At 35.9% G+C, this 17,818-nt stretch overlaps 1 protein-coding gene across 3 annotated transcripts; it reads left to right on the forward strand.

Annotated features, from left to right (window-relative positions):
- Positions 1 to 210: 210 nt before the first annotated feature.
- Positions 211 to 14,201, forward strand: BtbVII (BTB-protein-VII). Of its 3 annotated transcripts, XM_076617368.1 has the most exons (7): positions 211 to 576; positions 1,160 to 1,513; positions 1,615 to 1,968; positions 2,618 to 2,747; positions 4,217 to 4,897; positions 9,142 to 9,698; positions 10,492 to 14,201. In XM_076617368.1, exons 2-7 carry the CDS (start codon positions 1,202 to 1,204, stop codon positions 10,747 to 10,749), a joined length of 2,292 nt encoding a protein of 763 aa, XP_076473483.1. In that variant the 5' UTR covers positions 211 to 576; positions 1,160 to 1,201; the 3' UTR covers positions 10,750 to 14,201. The 3 variants fall into 3 exon arrangements, with proteins under 3 accessions (XP_076473483.1, XP_033184315.2, XP_076473482.1); XM_033328424.2 differs by lacking the exon at positions 4,217 to 4,897 and having other exon boundaries at positions 220 to 576; XM_076617367.1 differs by lacking the exons at positions 211 to 576; positions 4,217 to 4,897 and adding an exon at positions 801 to 926.
- The last annotated feature ends 3,617 nt before the right edge of the window (positions 14,202 to 17,818 follow it).

Consider the following 17,818-nt stretch of genomic DNA (forward strand, 5'->3'; position numbering starts at 1 on the left):
CTCGAATTTTTCCAAGATTAAAAAACTTCGAATCGCTTCGAAATAAAAGTTCAAACGCCCATAAAAACTTGTATCTTCATAATCGTACATACTGTCTTATCATCATTCAAAAATGTACAATTCTTAAAAAAGGGAGAAAAAGAAGAAAAAATATTTCAAAAGATGCAAGAAACGTAGTTTTTGACAGATCGTCGATAGATGTCACTCTGAGTCGGCTGCTATATTGATCAAGTTAGATTTTCTAAGGACGCACGTTGATAAGATCTCAGTATTTGTCGATTGTATGAGAAATTTACTCACGATATCAACATATCTGTCGGTGTGATTTTTGTGGAGTTTACCGCCCGCCATACGTGGTATCTTAATTTTTCGCCTATGACGTCATTTGTGAATTACACAAGCGTCACCGCTCAGTCTGTTGTGGAAAATTTCGTTGAATATATGGCAGCGTCGAGTGAACACTGTTTTTCCTAATAAACACCGAAAACAATCTCGATATCGGAGTGCATCGTGTTCACCAGCGGATACCCTGTTAACCACGATATTATCGTCGAGGAATCCTTGTTCGGACTGAAAGTGAGCAATTTCGCTCTGTCTGCCTTTTATCGCGATCCTCACGAATCTATATCTATTTGTTGTGTGTTAAGCGATTGTAACCGTATTGTTGAGCTGTCTTTCTTTTGTTTTATCTTCTTAAAAAATCATTTGCGATAAATTTCAACAGTTGCACGAGTAGTTTCTACGTTTTTTTTTAGAAATGACAACTCGCTTCCCCGCGACATAAGTTGATAAATTCGATTCGAGTTTTTGTCGTCATCGAGTAGCTCGTTTCAGTTAAATTACGATAGCAGATAAATTGTATTTTCATCACGAGTTATTTAATAATTTTGTGTTCCACGTAAAGGAAATTATACATTTTGACGACGGTTTGATGTTTATAATTACTGACATGAACTTTCATCAATAATTTTATTTATCGCAAGCTTCTTGTTTTCTTTGTTTTTATCTTTGTGGAGGATGATAGAAATTTATTCAACATTGTTTGCCGTTTATTTTTGGAAATCTCGTGAAATGAATTTTGTTAATGATATATGATATGGGTATTATTTCACATTTATATATTTCATTATGGGTAAATAAGAGAACAATGATTTTACAGATATAGTTACAGTGTTCGGAAGTTATTCGACTATTTGCTGTGATGTCGATGCAACAGTTCTGTTTACGGTGGAACAATCATCAACCAAATTTCATTTCGGTGTTTTCAAATTTGTTGAACAATGAGACTTTGGTGGATGTGACATTAGCTGCTGAAGGCAGACACCTTCAGGCACACAAAGTTGTTTTGTCTGCATGCAGCACATATTTTCAGTCATTGTTTACTGTAAATCCGTGTCAACATCCAATCGTCATATTAAAGGATGTAAAATTCTCTGACTTAAAAATCATGGTTGACTTTATGTACTATGGTGAAGTAAACATATCACAGGATCAGTTACCATCTATCATAAAGGTATTTTGAAACACTTTAGAATTTATTTTGGTATCATTTATATTTATTACAGTAGTAATAATGTAATTTGGTATAATTTTCCTTGCATTTTTTTTTTATAGACTGCAGAGAGTTTAAAAATAAAAGGACTTGCAGAAATGCACACTGCTTCTTTAACCAAGTGGCCAAGTGGTAGTAGTGAACCTGGAGGAGGAGATCGTGGGGAATCTTGTTCACCTAGCCCTTCTCCATTATCACCATCCTTTCGCAGAAAGAGATTAAGAAAATCATCGACAGGATCAACATCTGGATCTGGTGAGAAACCAGAAGAAATGAATGAAATCACTTTAGTTGCCACTAATATTGTAAAACCAGAACCGTTGATAGTTTCACAAGAAGGTAGCGAAAATCTAAGAAGACCTGTTAATACTAGTACTGAATCTCAAGGAAGTATTGATGAAGATCAAATATCGATCGTAAGTATATTTGTTTAACATATTCATTGCAATGCATATTTATATAGACTTTCCGTTCACGTCACTTATGACCCCACTTCTTATAAGCGCCACGAAATACAAAGCAAAGATGGAAGCGCACGACAAACTAGACGACAATGCAAAAAATGCTATGAAGAAAATGTGAAGAAATTTGGTCGAGAATTTGCAAAAAATCGCACAAAAAAAGTAACCACATTCTGTGGAGATTGTACTAGTAACCCTTATTATTGCTTGCCGTGTTTTAATGCGGTTCATCGCAATATGCCCATGTAATCATTTAAAAATTGTTCATGAATAAAACAGTGTTACATTGTCTACCAATGCACCTTGTTTATTATGCTTTCTTAGTACTATTAAAAACTAATATTAATCTTAGGAATGTATAAGTAACAATGTGTTATACATATTTTAAAATAATTTAAAGAATCTCCGACCTTCGGAGACGTAAATGGAAAGCTCAGTGACGATTACCGGTGATCGTCATGGTATTGAATGTATTAAATATTATTATTCCTAAAGTATTTATATATAAAAAGAATATAAAATATTATGTTTATTAATTGATATATTAATATTATAGTTAATTTTTATATAACGTATTAAAACATAAAACTGTCATTCATTTCAGATGAGTAACATGGAGAATAGTTCGGCAACAACTCCCGCACAAAGTGATGGCTCATTACAAGATGTGAGTCAACAGTCAGGAGGAAACGTTGCACAGAGTACAGTTTCTTCACAACCACCCGCACATCAGGGTAAGTAACTTTCCTTAATGTGTGCAATTAGTTTGAGATTATTTTAGGATATTTGATATAGATTTGTATATTTAAATATTTATAATATATATTGTAAAATAATATAAGAAGGAACTTTATGACTTCCAAATATATTCAATAAAAAAATACTTGAAGTTTATCATAAGCGGTAATTTAAAAAAATATTAGGAATAGTTTTTGTATATACAATATAAGTAGAATGTACGATATAGATTATTTTAATTAATTACATGTAAAGATATATATCTTAAAAATTAAGGCCATTATTAATAATTAGATTTTACAGATTGTCCAAAAGAAAGATTGCTTATATTTCAAATACTGTTTCAATTTTTATCAAATATATGTACATATATTTGGTAACTCTGTTCTTTATTTATGCACAAGCGGCAATAATTCAATTTTAAATATGCATGATGTATCTGTCTCTCGCACAAATATCTTAGTAGTTTAGTAACGAAACAAAATCTATAGCGAACGTGGTGGGTATCGAAATTGCATGCGAACAAATGATACTTACACACATTATATGCTGGCACAGATGCGTTTAAATGTACTGCACAAGGAAAATCAACAGACGTTTGACATGAAAATAGAGCGAAAGTTGAGAGGAAAAAAAAATCATAATTAGTAGTGCAAATTTCTATAAGGCTAGTCTCATTCATGAAATTCATCATGGTACACAGATACATAGCACACAATGTATAATGTTCTTTTAGAGGACAGTAAAATCGGGCCTTAAACATTGTTGAGTGTGTATGTGTGCCTTACTCTGTCCTTTAATTCATGTAATAAAAAGCTGGACACATTTTCCTATATCAAAAATATGTATGACAAATGTGCTTTAAAATGTATCTGTGCCATGCCACGATATTCTATTCTTAATATTCCCATATGTATACCATTATTTCCACACAAATTTTTACAAATATATTTCCATTCTTTTCTGCTTACAGCTTAGCATCTTCATTTTATTTTCTTACACACATAGTAGCATAAAGCAATACATTTAATTTCAATTAGATATCTTCTTCCGATTCTATAGTCTAATTACTACGATTGAGCCAATTATTGCCGAATTGCCTATTTTATTTGTTATTATCATACGAATACATTACCGCTACCAGGTTTCGATATATTTATATCTATATATATATATGTAAACAATACATTTTTAATAATCACGATTTTATTATACTACACGAATATTTAATTTCTTTTTGCCTATTAAAGATCCTTATCTATTCGATTTCTAAATATTCCATTTGAAAAGGCAACACACGTCTCATAAGTATTATATATAATATATACATATAATATATTATATATATATAATATACACCTATAATTATTATTTATCTTTGCGCCAATATGAAAACATACATACTGCCATTAACGAAATAATATTCCTGTGCTCTGACCAAAGTATGAACCGGTCTGTTCCACAGGATTGCAATGGACTATTATGGAGCATACATATCCACGTTTCGCTCTGTCCTCGTGTCAAACGAATCTGTCGATCCAAGCGTCATCAGCTTTTACCACGCCCGAAATAACAGCTTCTTCGACCATCAGCGATCAGTACTCTGGTACCAGCACGACTGGTTCCAGTTGCGCCCTGACGAATTATCCGAACTCCTCGCACGGGACATTGCAGCACGCATCGTCAAGTGGCCCATCACCGTCGGCACAGTGTCCGAGTAACTGCCAGAGTCCTTGCGCCAGTCCACAGACCGCAATTAAAAGGAAACGGTCGACAAATCCGCAGGCAGACGAGAATTTTATCAGGGCGTTAGACGCCGTTCGATACGGCGGTATAGGGTTCTGTAAAGCAGCCAGGATGTTCGGCGTGAACAATCGAACACTTTGGCTAGAATACAAAAAGCGTGGTTACCCAAACAATCGACCGAGCTTGAAATCGAGGGTCAAGCAAGAAGTGAATTCCTCACCACCGCCAGCCCCGTCGGCGCAGCCGGTTAATTCGCAGAGTCCTACGCCCATGGGCCCTCCCACCACCCCACACAGTACACACAATACCCACAGCACGCATACCATGCTAACCACTCATAGTCCTCATACGATGTTAAGTGGTTACATCGATAGCAGGCATACGGATTACGCATTGCCCAGCACTACAATGCCAATCAATTTACACGGCGTTAACTACAACGCGATGTGAGCCACTGGCTATGACACGCCGATACCAACGGTCACTTGTATAGACGAGCTTGAAAAGTATTAAATACCGAACAAGCGTGTGGAGGAAGAATTTTAGATCGCCAATACTCATCCGAAAGAGAATGCGTATTCTCTCGTTAAATGAAGAGAAACGATACAGTTTTAGATATTTTCTTTGCCTAGTTCATACGTATCTATAAAAGTGCTTTTCGACTAACGCAATGATCTCGAACAACTGAAAACGTCAGTATATCATAGTTTATACACTACAGATTTTTTACATGATGGATACATGTATATTATAATGGAAAATGTTGTCGCTGGAGCTCGTTGACTTGTAATTCTTAACGATTGTACATATTTCTTTCCTGGCTGGTTCAATCCTAGAAAGAAGCGGAAATCTTGTCACCGTTTTGGAAAAACAGGATCGTGTAAGAGCTAAATAAATAATTTCATCAGATATTCGTTGGAATCAATTAGAATAATAAATTGCGAGTGAACGAGTTCAGAGTGGACGACGGCAACTCTTTCTCTTCGAGCACCGGAAGTTCCGGCGAAGGGTAAAGAAAAAAGAAAACAAATTCTGGAACAGGTTCCTTTAGTTTAAATCGTATCTTTTGAAATTTGAATTACACACGAATGTGATAGCGCAGGAACGACCATATGCTGATAGCATATACTTGCTAGTTTGTAATTTCAGATATTTATGGGCGAACTATTGAAGATTTTTTAATTTCACGTTTTTATCGATGCACGATCGGTCTTCACACGAATATCGATATAATCTGAAGTTGATGGAATAATCTTACGCAGATACGTCGGAATTATTTCGCTTTCTATCAACTTTAGCCTGTACCATGTCGCGACATTTTTGTACATAGTGAATAAAAGTAGCGATAGTGAAACATAGATCAAGAATATATAAAAAATACGTAGCTAATACATCCTACGGAATTAACGACTTATCTACGAGCGAGAAGTGAAACGCAATGCGTCGTCAATACATGTATTACAAATAATTTGCAATCGTTGAAAATGAATATACATTTTCTGACGGATCATAATTATCTGTAAAGAATATCTAAACTCGTTTATATTTTTTGTAACGAGTATAACAGCTTTTGTGAAGGTTGCACTGTTTAAAAGAATTTGTTCAAAATTTTCGACGGATTATTCCGCGTAAAAAATTCTATTATACAGGGTGTTTCATAAAATACATAATTGTAAGGTTAACTCAATTATGAAGTGAAGAAAATGTCTGTGAATCCTGGTGATTCAGTTGAAAAAGTAGTTTACCGCTGTATCTGCGATATCATGTAACATTTCATTCAAATATAATTCTCGTTGTTTTTGCAATACTGTAATGTCACGATAATTGCCAGAAGATCAGGTGACACGGCCTGCAATTATCGTTTATGTGCGGGACTTGATCCTAAGTATAGATACGGATGCGTTGTTTTGTCGAATGTAGAGGGCGATAATGCGAGTGACAGAAGAAGAAAAGAAAAAGAAAAAAACATATCTATTGGTTTATGTTACATAATACTAGCGCAACGATGAAATACTTTTATCTTTAATTTTTTATGAATAAAACTTCTATCAATTGTCAGGTTTTCCTGACTGGAATAAGATCAAACACGATACAACTTGAAACATATTTATTTATTTAATGGCATCAACTTATATTTTCTCGCGCATTAAATATCTATATAAAAAAGATTTTAAATATATCGTATATCTTTTCTTAATCAAAAGAAAACTTATAAATACGTTAGTAAAAATTCAATTTTCAAAAAATCAGAGATTAACAATTGCCATTGTTAAATTAGTATTGTTTCGTGGAAATGTTGAATTCGGATCAAATTACACTACACTTAGTCGTCGTGTCAAAGAAAACGCCAGGACCTGTTAAGGAGGGTTATCGCCCCCAGTGGTGGGGATGACTTTCATGCAATTGGGAGGAACATCGCGTCTGGTAATCATTAAAACATTGCTGTATATCGAATGAGACATTTTATAGCACACCCTGTACATAGAGGCAGCAGGCTACAGGGTATAGTAGCACGATTATTAGCGTGCAGGATCACTTTAGTACAAATACTGTGAAGTTCTTGTACTGTCTTTCGTTTTAACCGAAAATCAGGTAATTTTCTAACGTATTCGAATTGTTCTTCGATATTTACGAAGGATTAAATGTACAATTTAATTTTTTTCAATTTCATCAAAATTTGTCGCAATTTTCATTGGTGAATTATCTGTTTTTTTTTTTTTTTTTTTTAAGTATGTAATTAATATCAATATGTATATTATTTACATGTATAGTTCCGATTGATTTAGGATGTTGTAGCCTATAAGTGCTAATTAAGTGCAATATCCGCGGGAACAAACGTTTTCCTGACTAACTCGTCGATCTGTTAACGTACAATTACACGTATAACCTAAAGAGCAAAAGAAAAGAGTAAGGGAATACAAGAAAGTAATGCATGTATTGAAAAATAGATGTGTACGATGTGACAAATTATCATTGATGGTTCGAGAATTTTTTCAATTTTCTTGGAGAAATGATTTTAGATAATGTCAACATTCGATTTTTTCATTCCTTTTACTACGAAAACTTACGATATTTTTTAAAATAGACAAGGACTAAAGTTTCTCGACAAAATTAATTGTATAATAATTTTCCTGATTTTACGTTTAAATAGGAAGAGAGAATGATGTATAAGTGTTCCATTGAAGCGAGAAAATATTATATTACGACGCTAGAATTAAAACGAATACTATCTTCTTGTTCAGCATTTAAATAGACGCAAATGAATTTTAATGTACATAACATAACTTTTTTTGTTTATTTGTACGAACGAGTATTATCACTCATTTTTGCGTACTTGGCATTTAATAGAGTTGGAGATCCACGTTTTTAACTCGTACATGAACTAAATAACGAAAGATTTGCAAAAGATTTGCAAATTTTTGTTCCTCTGTCTTCGTTTCTATAAATTAGACTAATAATGAAAATATCAATTCACAAAGTAATTGCATTGTAAAATAGTTGAATTGTAAAGTGTACGTAGGAGTCGAAATTTTCCCCCGAAATTTTTACATCGATCACATGAAATCTCAATGAAATTCTTTCATTAGAAAATAATTGACTACTCGAGATAACCGATTAATCATTTTTAGCGAAAATCGAGCGCGTTTCGCTGCTTCCTGTTTTCGTTCCGAACGTCTGTACAAAACGATAGATGAATATAAAATGTTAAAGAAATGTTGATCGTAATGTACACTATCTTAAACATTGATACTTCGTAAAAAAAAAAAAAAAAAAGGAAAACAGAATAAATAAGTGAGGTGTAAAAAAAAGCAACTAGTTTAAAATCGGTACCGAATTTTATATGCAGAGAGTCGAGTTTTGATGTGTCAATGTTATTGTATAACGCCTTTAATAAATCTCGTGAAGGAAGAATGAACTAAACGTTGTTTCTGGCCAGGCTTACGACTCACGTAAGATCACGTAAGATATCCGTTTTTTTTTTTGAATCTTTATTTATGTAGCGATTTTCCTGTATAAAAAATAAACTTTTTTATTTACGAACTACCATCTAACTCTTTCAGCAGGAAATATCTGTGCCCGCATATTAATGAAATTTTGTCGTTTGCATACACGAAGAGCACGTTTTAACCACTATCGCCTGATTGTGAGTGTTCAGTAGTTTCAGTGCTATAGTTTGTTCAAAATTAATTTAATCACTCATGGTCATTGAATTCTCTCATCCCTCTCATGATCTTGTATATCGTTTATATACAACTTTATCGATAAATAATATTTATTAGCTTCTATATTTGCAGCAAAATTTTATATATCTATTACGGTACGTTTTATCAAACCGTTCATAAAATATATTCGAAACACAAAACATCGAGTCTTTCTTATCTATTTTAGTTTAATTAGACCATCCTCAGCAGGAAGTTAGATAATAAAATTATAATTATGACGGACAAACTATAGTACTCAGCCAATTACTAATTACTAAATAAATCGTCACAATTACCGCATTTAATAAATTATCCCCTCCTCCTCGTATGAAACATCATGGACGCTTTAAAAAAAAGTTGAAGAAACTTTGTTTTAAATGTCCACTTTCATCCATGTCACCTCTGATCTCAACTTCTAACATCGTTTCCCTTTCCGTTCCAGTAGTCTGTAAGCAGGTAGGCCCGAAGAGGTGTCGTCTGTTGCGTCAGCCCCGGGTGAAGAAGGAATCGAATCATTTGTCGCCAGACAGCGAGACGTCTTCACCTCATATCGTCTCGTCTTCTATCTATATGACGGCGCCGACGTTGAACCTGCCACAGACGTCGAGGAGCTGGGAGGAAACGAGAATCTCGTCGCCACCGCAACCGATTCTGGTGAACCAGCCTAGTCTGTTGACGGTGACCACCTCGACGAACCTGTTGACCGTGCCTCAGCCATCCTATTTGATGAAGCAACACTCTCATCCGCTCTTGTCTAGTCAGCAACAATCCAGCAGTGGGAATTACTGGATGCACAGGCAACACTCAAACCCAGAGTTCCCCAGGAGGACCACCAGTCCATCGATCGTTGTGGAACCGGCGCCTGTTGTTAAAACGGAAGAGGAAATCAAAGAGGAACCAACTATCGCTACAACTACTACGGAGACTACCGCAGGGTCCACATCATCTGGCTTGAGGGTGAAAACCACGGAACTTAGGCGGAGTTCCTCATCTCCACAAGTATGGTATATTTAATAGTAGAATGCGGATGTTTATGTACTTACGAAGGATTTAAAAGATTATATAGATTATATAGATTGTTCAAAGTAGAATACGTACTTGATACGTTGCTTAGCGAGCGGAACAAATTTCTCTGTAAGTTGGATTTCCTTAGTTGTGCTTATAAAGCTATGAAGCATAAACATTCGCAGTTCAGTTGTTAGGTGATAGCATTGGGATTTAAGCGTTAGAGTGTACAGACGATCGATGATATTGTTGATATTTCAAGATTCTCGACGAAAATGTAGTTTATCAATAAATATTGACGATATTGTATTGACGACATGTATCGAGCCTCTCAGTTGAGAAGCTTGAAATATTAACGATATATGTTGATCGTTCGAGACCTATCCTAAGGTTGCGACGTTTAGGGAGAAACGGTTTGGTAAAACCATGGCTTATTAAACGAAGAGGACCTGTATAAATATTTTCAAGAAAAATATTTTATTTGTACTACGAAGTATTTTCTGAGAAGATACTTTGGTTACTTTTAGTTGAAGATTTGTAACGTCTATTTATTTGTATTTATTTTATTCTATCATTGTCATATTAATGTATTGAGTTATTGAAAAATTCGACCTCCTTGGAACAACGTATATGTATGATTTATGGCTTAAGTGAGAAGAATTTTAGTTCAAATAGAAATTCTTCATTTACATGTTCCAAGGGGATGATTTTCATTGGCAGACGTCTATAGACAAAATGTTAGAGCAATTATGAAATTAATTGATAAAAAAGTATAAATTTGTTACAGACGACGGGCAGGGAATCTCGAGAGAATACAGGTGACCTACGATTCGGTCACTGTCCAGTGTTACGGCCAGGGCCAGCTCTGGGTTGCAAGCACTGCTGGAACACGATAGACGCCCACGGGAGGACACTTCGAAGGAAAACGAAGTATCATTGTCCGGAATGTCAAGCCAACCTCTGCATCGTTCCCTGTTTCCAAGACTACCACGAGCAACGACGAGAGTTGAAGCTGAAACCTTTACCGAAAACCAGTTCAGTTTAACGCGTTTACGTCTGTAAATTCGGGTTTTCGAATCGTACACGTCAATTTTGAGTGTGTGTCTTTTAACGAGAATCACAAATTGAATAAAAATTCTTCGATTTGTGATTCACAATTACCGAATTAAGTTTTGTCCTTTCGTCGAGGTTCAGTTACGTCTTTGTATATATCGATACACCTCGTTTTACGATTTTTGTGAACCTTGACGATGGAAGTACCATGGGAAGTTAACTATCGATGGTTTAAAAGAACCTGAAGGAACTGGAATAACAAGTCCTTTTTGTCCACTGTTTTATGCATTGTCGTCTGCCTTGTCAGACGATATTTGGAGATGAAGGCAAAGAAGAAGAATTGAAAACGAAAGTTCCTAAGGATATTATTAGGACGACACGGGCAGTTGTAAATTAATTAGGAGCGAGAGTTTTGATAATCGTGCTATTAGATATTAAAAGGACTGGGATGTTATTTAAGATTCTCTGATTTATTTTCAACTTATTTACAATAGGAAAAGTAAGTTCTAATCTAATTTATAAGTGAAATTATGTCTCTTGTTACTGGCTTCAGAAATTTTATGCATAATTTTCGACTGGGAAATATGTACATTAATAGTTTCACCGTTTTATCTAATCTAGAACAATTTCTATTTCTGGTGATAGACATTTGAGGGAACTAATTTACTAAAAAAGAAAAAAGTCCACGTTTCCTTATCAATCGTATAATTAAAGAAACTATTTTTCTTGGGCAATTTGACAAACAGGAAGATACGATAGAAGTCTTCACTAGGATAATGAAACATTAGTTCTGAATTTGTGTGACTTGTTGCATACTAAGAACATACAAGGAAAAGATAGATTCTACTTGAGAAGTAGAAATAGTACTTAATCGACGTGCACTTAATCAAATCCAATTAACGCGGATTAAACTGAGACTTGATCAGACCAACGATTAATACCCCATCAAGTTCAATTAATTTTATCTTCAACACATCCCAATCCAACTTTAATATATAGAACTTAACCGTGGGCTTATGGGATCCAGCAAAAAGAAGAAAATTCAAGCTTAACTCATGGAAGATCAAGCCAAGCTACCTGAATTTTAATCTGATCTGTCACAAACACACGTGCAGCTCTACAAATCTCAAGCCACACGGTTTATTCGATTCGACATTAAGTCCCAAATCATTTGAGATTTACCTAATTAATCGAAATCTAAATTTCTCCTTTAACAGACCAGAAAATTGACGATCGAAGTAGATTGTCATTTGGAAAGAACAACATCGTCCAATGATCGCTCCTGCAATGACGCATGTGTTGCGTCATCGAGAGACTCTATCTACTGGCAACGTTCGTCCACAGATCTCTTAATTAAAAATTGTATTGCTCGTTTCACGACATGCGTCTAAGAATTTCCTCAGGAAGTAAACAGAGTATGTTTGGACGGAAGATATCTGCGAGGCTTGAAACAGCAGGAGACGCGGCTTTGACGACGCCGAGCGTCGCAAATATTAACACGAAGGAACGATGGTTTTACGTCCGGGAATTGAAACGAAGCCACGGTAGAATCCTGTTAGAGCAGCGTCCAAGAATATCCAGGTATTTGCCTATCCCTTTCCTCCTCGCTTTTGTACTCTGTCGTACCTTCTTCGTTGCACCAGAAATTGTCCTCTACTGTGTCTCGTGAGAAAGAGAAACGCCTGGGTATAATTGTGAATTATACGTTAAATTATAATTGTGTAATTTATACCATATCGTATATAATTAATCTAAGGGATGAGTTTCAAGGACAACAGTTGTTTGCTATTTAATTATACGTTAATTGTCGTTCTTTCGTGAACTCGAGAGAAACCCAACGTCGTTCTTCTCGAACTTCTAAGTTGATTAGAAGTGATTACAGGCTGTTTCATATAAGCAGAACGAATCACATGGATTCTTCAAAGGTAGAGGAAATATTGCGAAGTAAGAATCGAAGAAACGATTTTTATATAAGGTTCTGGTTATTTGAAACACTCTGTATTTTTGCATAAATACTCACTGCTGTAGCCTGTTTATGAGCAACTGGTTACTCAAGGCCGTTTGACCATGTCGAATATTCAATTAAATATACAATCAATTAATTGCATCGTCTCTTTGTTATTTTAAAAACGAGAGAAAAAGAGAAAATTTTGCAACAAAATCGACATTTGTATAATCATTTGGATACACATATACATACAAATATAAATGTTATATATATAATGTGCAATACAAATACTTATAAAAATAAATAAATAAAACACGAGTACTTAAAAAAGGTAAGCAAATAAAAATACACGTACCATTTGCTTGCTCTGTTTAAAAATTCTACACTGATTTTAATTAAAATTGTACGCGGTAATGACTATGGGACCTGAATAGATAAACAGGCTACAGCTTGTTTCTACCAATTAATTTATTCGTGGTCGTGTAAATAACTTGATGGCTTAATTGTACATATGTACTTCTGTCGACTTCCGGTTCCAAGGGAACTTTATACATTGATATTCGCGAAACAGTCGGATCTGATCGTTTTGATATTAAAGGGAGGTCTGCGTGCTGGCTGTCGTGTCGCAGATCTCCAACGAGCCTTCGTTTCCAGTGAAACGTGTATTTTCTGCATTTATTCGAAGAACTTTTTCTAGGATAACAAAACGGAAGAACCGATTGGTTGCTTCGACAAAAAGCAACGGAATCGTCGTGTCCGTCGAGAGAAAAAGAAAAACGCGAGAGGAAGAAACAAAGAGTATAGTTTTCTACGAACGAAGGAGAGGAAGGAGTCGTGTCTTTAAAACCTTTGAACCTTTGCTGAAAATGAAATATTTTGCAGCCGTTTGCAGAAGTTCTATTATATTAGATATATATAATATGTATAGAGATATATTTGTTACAGAAAATGAAAGACGCGGCACGTGACTTCGTGTTGTCGCGAAAGAAACGTGCATAAAACGAGAGTGTGTGCATCGTATGCAATTTTGTCCGGAGAAACGATTTTCGGTTCGATGTACGAGAATGAGTGAGCGTTAAGTTTGTTTTAAGAAAGACACTGTAATATAAATTGGAGGACGGATATCGAGGAAATATTTCGTTCTTCCGTTTGGAAGAATGTTTTTTGTTTTCAATGGATACACCCTGTCGCTTGTTAAGACAGAAAGAGAGAGCTTGGTACAAGAGAAAATGTATTTTTCAGCCTGTTTAAGGATGCGTTACGATATTCTACGTTCTGCAATCACAAAGATGTCTCGCGCACTATACAAAGTAAAATATAAGACGTCAGAGAATGTAGCATACGTGCAATATATTTTTTCTCGGCATCACGAGTATATTATGCGCAGTTGTATCGATTAAGTATATTTTATGTAAAACTAGCGACGTAAGTTCGTAAGTTAAAAATAAAAAGAATGTGATCCAACACGGCTGTAGTGACAGTTATGGAAATACGTATCGTCGTCTTTTCTGTTTATTTCGAAGATACGATCGTGATACGATCGTTTCGAGACAGGATTAAGTTCTGGTATCTTTTTTATTGTTTTATCTGGATGCAAATTAAACGAATAGATTTGCACATACATGTTTATTAATGGATCTTTAATGGACTTTTTTGTACGACTTCCAAGGAAATGAATTCACTTTCGCGACTGTCGAGATTATGCAAAGACCGGTCAAGAATTTGGTTCATTCTACGAGTTAAAGTTTAAAGTCCTAAGACTACCGAGCATTCGAAACTTGGAAAACTCCCTGGAAGCTTTCGCAAAGTACCCAAGATCATTAAACACAAATTGCACAATTTCGACCAAACGTTTGGAAAAACGAAACACAATCGCACACTTATCCATCTTCATCCTTCTCCGAGTTGAAGATCGACTTACCTTCAAGACACTTCCAAGCATTTAAAAGTTCAAGAAAATCGAGTCTCCATAGGAGTCTAGAAAATTCTACAAATTCTTAAGACTACCAAACATAAGTTCTGCAAAATTGCAACTTTCACCTGAAGATAACACGAGGCTCCGCAGTCGAAACCACTTTCGTCCAATAATCACGCATTCGTACATTAACACAACGTGTGATTCGAAACCACCGTTGATCGTGTTCTCGTCTTGTAAACCAGTAGCCACCTTTTTACAAAAATCTTATTCAAACTCAAGGCTACCAAACGTAAATTCTACTGGAACTTTCTACTCGAGTCGAATGTCACGGTGGTCATCGATGACGCACGTGTCACTAGCAACAAGTCTCTTACGACGATGAAAATTAGGCAGATTTCAAGAATTTCTAAAAACGAATGGTTTAATAAAAACACAATAAAACGTAATACAATATAATGTTTTGCGAAATCGAATGTGAACGCTGCGATATATTTCGATCTGTCGCGGTTCCCGGGCTAAGATATATCAAATTTACGTGACTATGAACGCGTTAATACGCGAGTTTCATCTTGCACAAACGCGTTAGTTTTCTTTCCTGCGATATCGTATCGCTGATACATCAATAACCGCGCGAAGGGACAGTTTTTCCATGGGCTGGTCCGCAGGGTCAGCCAGTTCGTTTCTTCCCTCGCAAGCTGACGCCAGAGGAGAGACTCCCTAAAGCGTAACACGACGGAAGAGAGGACCGTCATCTTGGATCCCCCAAAAGCCACGGTGATATTGTACGTGCAGCCGCTACCCTGTCGACAGCTGGCTCCCTCGTCCCGTTTCCTACACCAAAGGATATAACGGTACGTTTCGATCCCGCTTCGGACGAAAAGTCACGGATTAATCGTTTTGCACCCTTCGCTCGCGTCGACCTTGCAGCGAGCCGAACCTTGGGGCCGAACCTGATCTCGTTAGGGTGACGTTTAAATCACATTATGCAGACTGATCGGTTTACCAGTCGGTGGAACAGAGATATCATCGGATCAAGATGCTTGTCTAACGTGTTTAGATTTATTGTTCATTTGTTGGTTCATAGGTTTTCGATCTTTTGGATGTTTTGCTAGAGGTGGATGATCTTCTAAGTTGATCATGTGTATAGAATGTTACAGAAGATTGGTTTATCGGTTGAAAAAGATTACGTTAAGGTGTTTCTTTCTGTGCTGAGATTTAGATATTGGTATATGACATGGGTATCCATTTCATTCATTTTATTCGACATTGTCTCTCTATGGTCATTTGTCGTCAGAAAGTAACATACATTTTTATTAATCGATTAGTCTTGTACTTTTCTTTGTTACAGCAATTACATTTGTATCTAACTCATCCTATCATACATAGTAAATCCACATATAACGTCTTTTTTCAGACACTTCTATAACCATGTTTTTAATTGAATTTATTTCATTTGTTTAATTTAATTGTTCATCACAATTTCATACACTTACCGCGGTACGTTCTTAGGAATTCTAACGACTCTTTATAAAATATTAGGTTCTGCCAGAAGCTTCGTTCGTTTTGCAAGGAAATAATAGATGCACAACATTTTTCGTTTTATATTATTTTATCGAATTACGTACGGTCCATTTTGTTCCGATAGGTAACAAAAATTGTCGTGCACCTATTATTTTCTCACAAAATGAAACAATCTTTTGTGACAACCTGATATCTAAATCAAAGTCTCTGCTTCACTTTGCACTGCGTATTTCTTCACACAAGTTTCATTTCCGATACTCGTGTTCGTTCCAATTGGTACAAATTTCACGCCTTAGTCGTCGATAATTCCAACGTTAACTGAAAAGCTCGATATGAAAAAGAACGTGGAACTTCTCGATCCTCGTCTACCTTGGCACAGAAGCGTTTAGAAGCAGGTGTAAGATCAATGGAACACAACGCGGATCCACGAACACTTAACGAATCGTAATTCCGTCTGTTCTACCGATGGTCGTCCATCAATTTGCGATTGTCCCCAAAATTTGGAAAAAGATCACTCGTTCGGTAATCCCGGATTATTCAACGAGATAGTCTCAGTTTCAGTGGAAGAGAATTGAGGTTGAGAACCGTCGTGGGGTGCTGTGAACGCGCATGTCACACTCGCGGGGGTGGAATAGCAAGAGTACCGAGGGCGGAGCCATAAAACAAGCCTCATGGCTACGCGTTCCCTCTTTCGTCGTTCCTCGAACGATAACCTTTAACCTTATCCCGGTCGGCCGTTAAGTTCGGCCGAACCTTCGGTAGCGATGAAAGTTCATTCGACTTGAAGGTTTCGTGTGCACGCGCTCAAGGATTAATCTGTTAACGGCCGATGTTATGTTAACGCAACATTTCATTCGCAGTTTCTGATTTTTTCTCTTCTTTCTTTTAGTTAATTTACGTTACCGAATTTTATTTTATTTTAATATCGAGGTTGTAAGAGGAGATTTTAAGGATTTGATGAATTTTCTTCCTTTCGGATACTCTTCTAGCGTAACGCAGGGAGAGAAACATTAGTAGAATCTATTTTTTTTTTTTATATTTTGTTGATCTGTTTTTGTTTACATTGGGGTTGTAAGAAGAAATCGGATTCTTGTTTAGCGCAGCACAGTGAGAAGAACATTAGCAGATTTGCTTGCCCAACGCGAAGCTTGCAAGAATACAAAGGATTTGCATAATATTTGTAATTTTTAATTTTTCGTTTAATAAGAAAAACATGATTCCATTGACTTAGTTTTTTAGAAAATCTAATTCTCGTTTGTAGGAATAATCGAATGTAAAAAAGGGGGAATAATTCGATAACCAAAAAAATTGATCCTCATTTTTGAGAACGAATAAATATTAAAAAACAGGGATGAGTGATTCAATGGCCATTTGATAGACAGCGACGATGATCAGAAAGCTGATAAGACGATCACCTGATAGTACGTACGAGTCAATAAATCAACTGCTTCGGGATGTTTAAAAGACAAGAGCGAAAAGTATCGTTGTGGACACAGCTGACGGGCCTTCACCGATTATCCTCGCTAGATTTGACACGCTATTAGCCACGAAGTTCTCGTGTTTGCTTAACTATCGACTAACCGCACTGTTCCACCGAAGCCCGCAAACTAATCACAGGTGTTTCACTGTGTTCTTTCTTACTTCGTACAGGTTCCATCCCCAAATGTAAGAACC

Source organism: Bombus vancouverensis, chromosome 3 (assembly GCF_051014615.1).
Source record: "Bombus vancouverensis nearcticus chromosome 3, iyBomVanc1_principal, whole genome shotgun sequence".
In the NCBI taxonomy this organism is placed as follows: domain Eukaryota; kingdom Metazoa; phylum Arthropoda; class Insecta; order Hymenoptera; family Apidae; genus Bombus; species Bombus vancouverensis.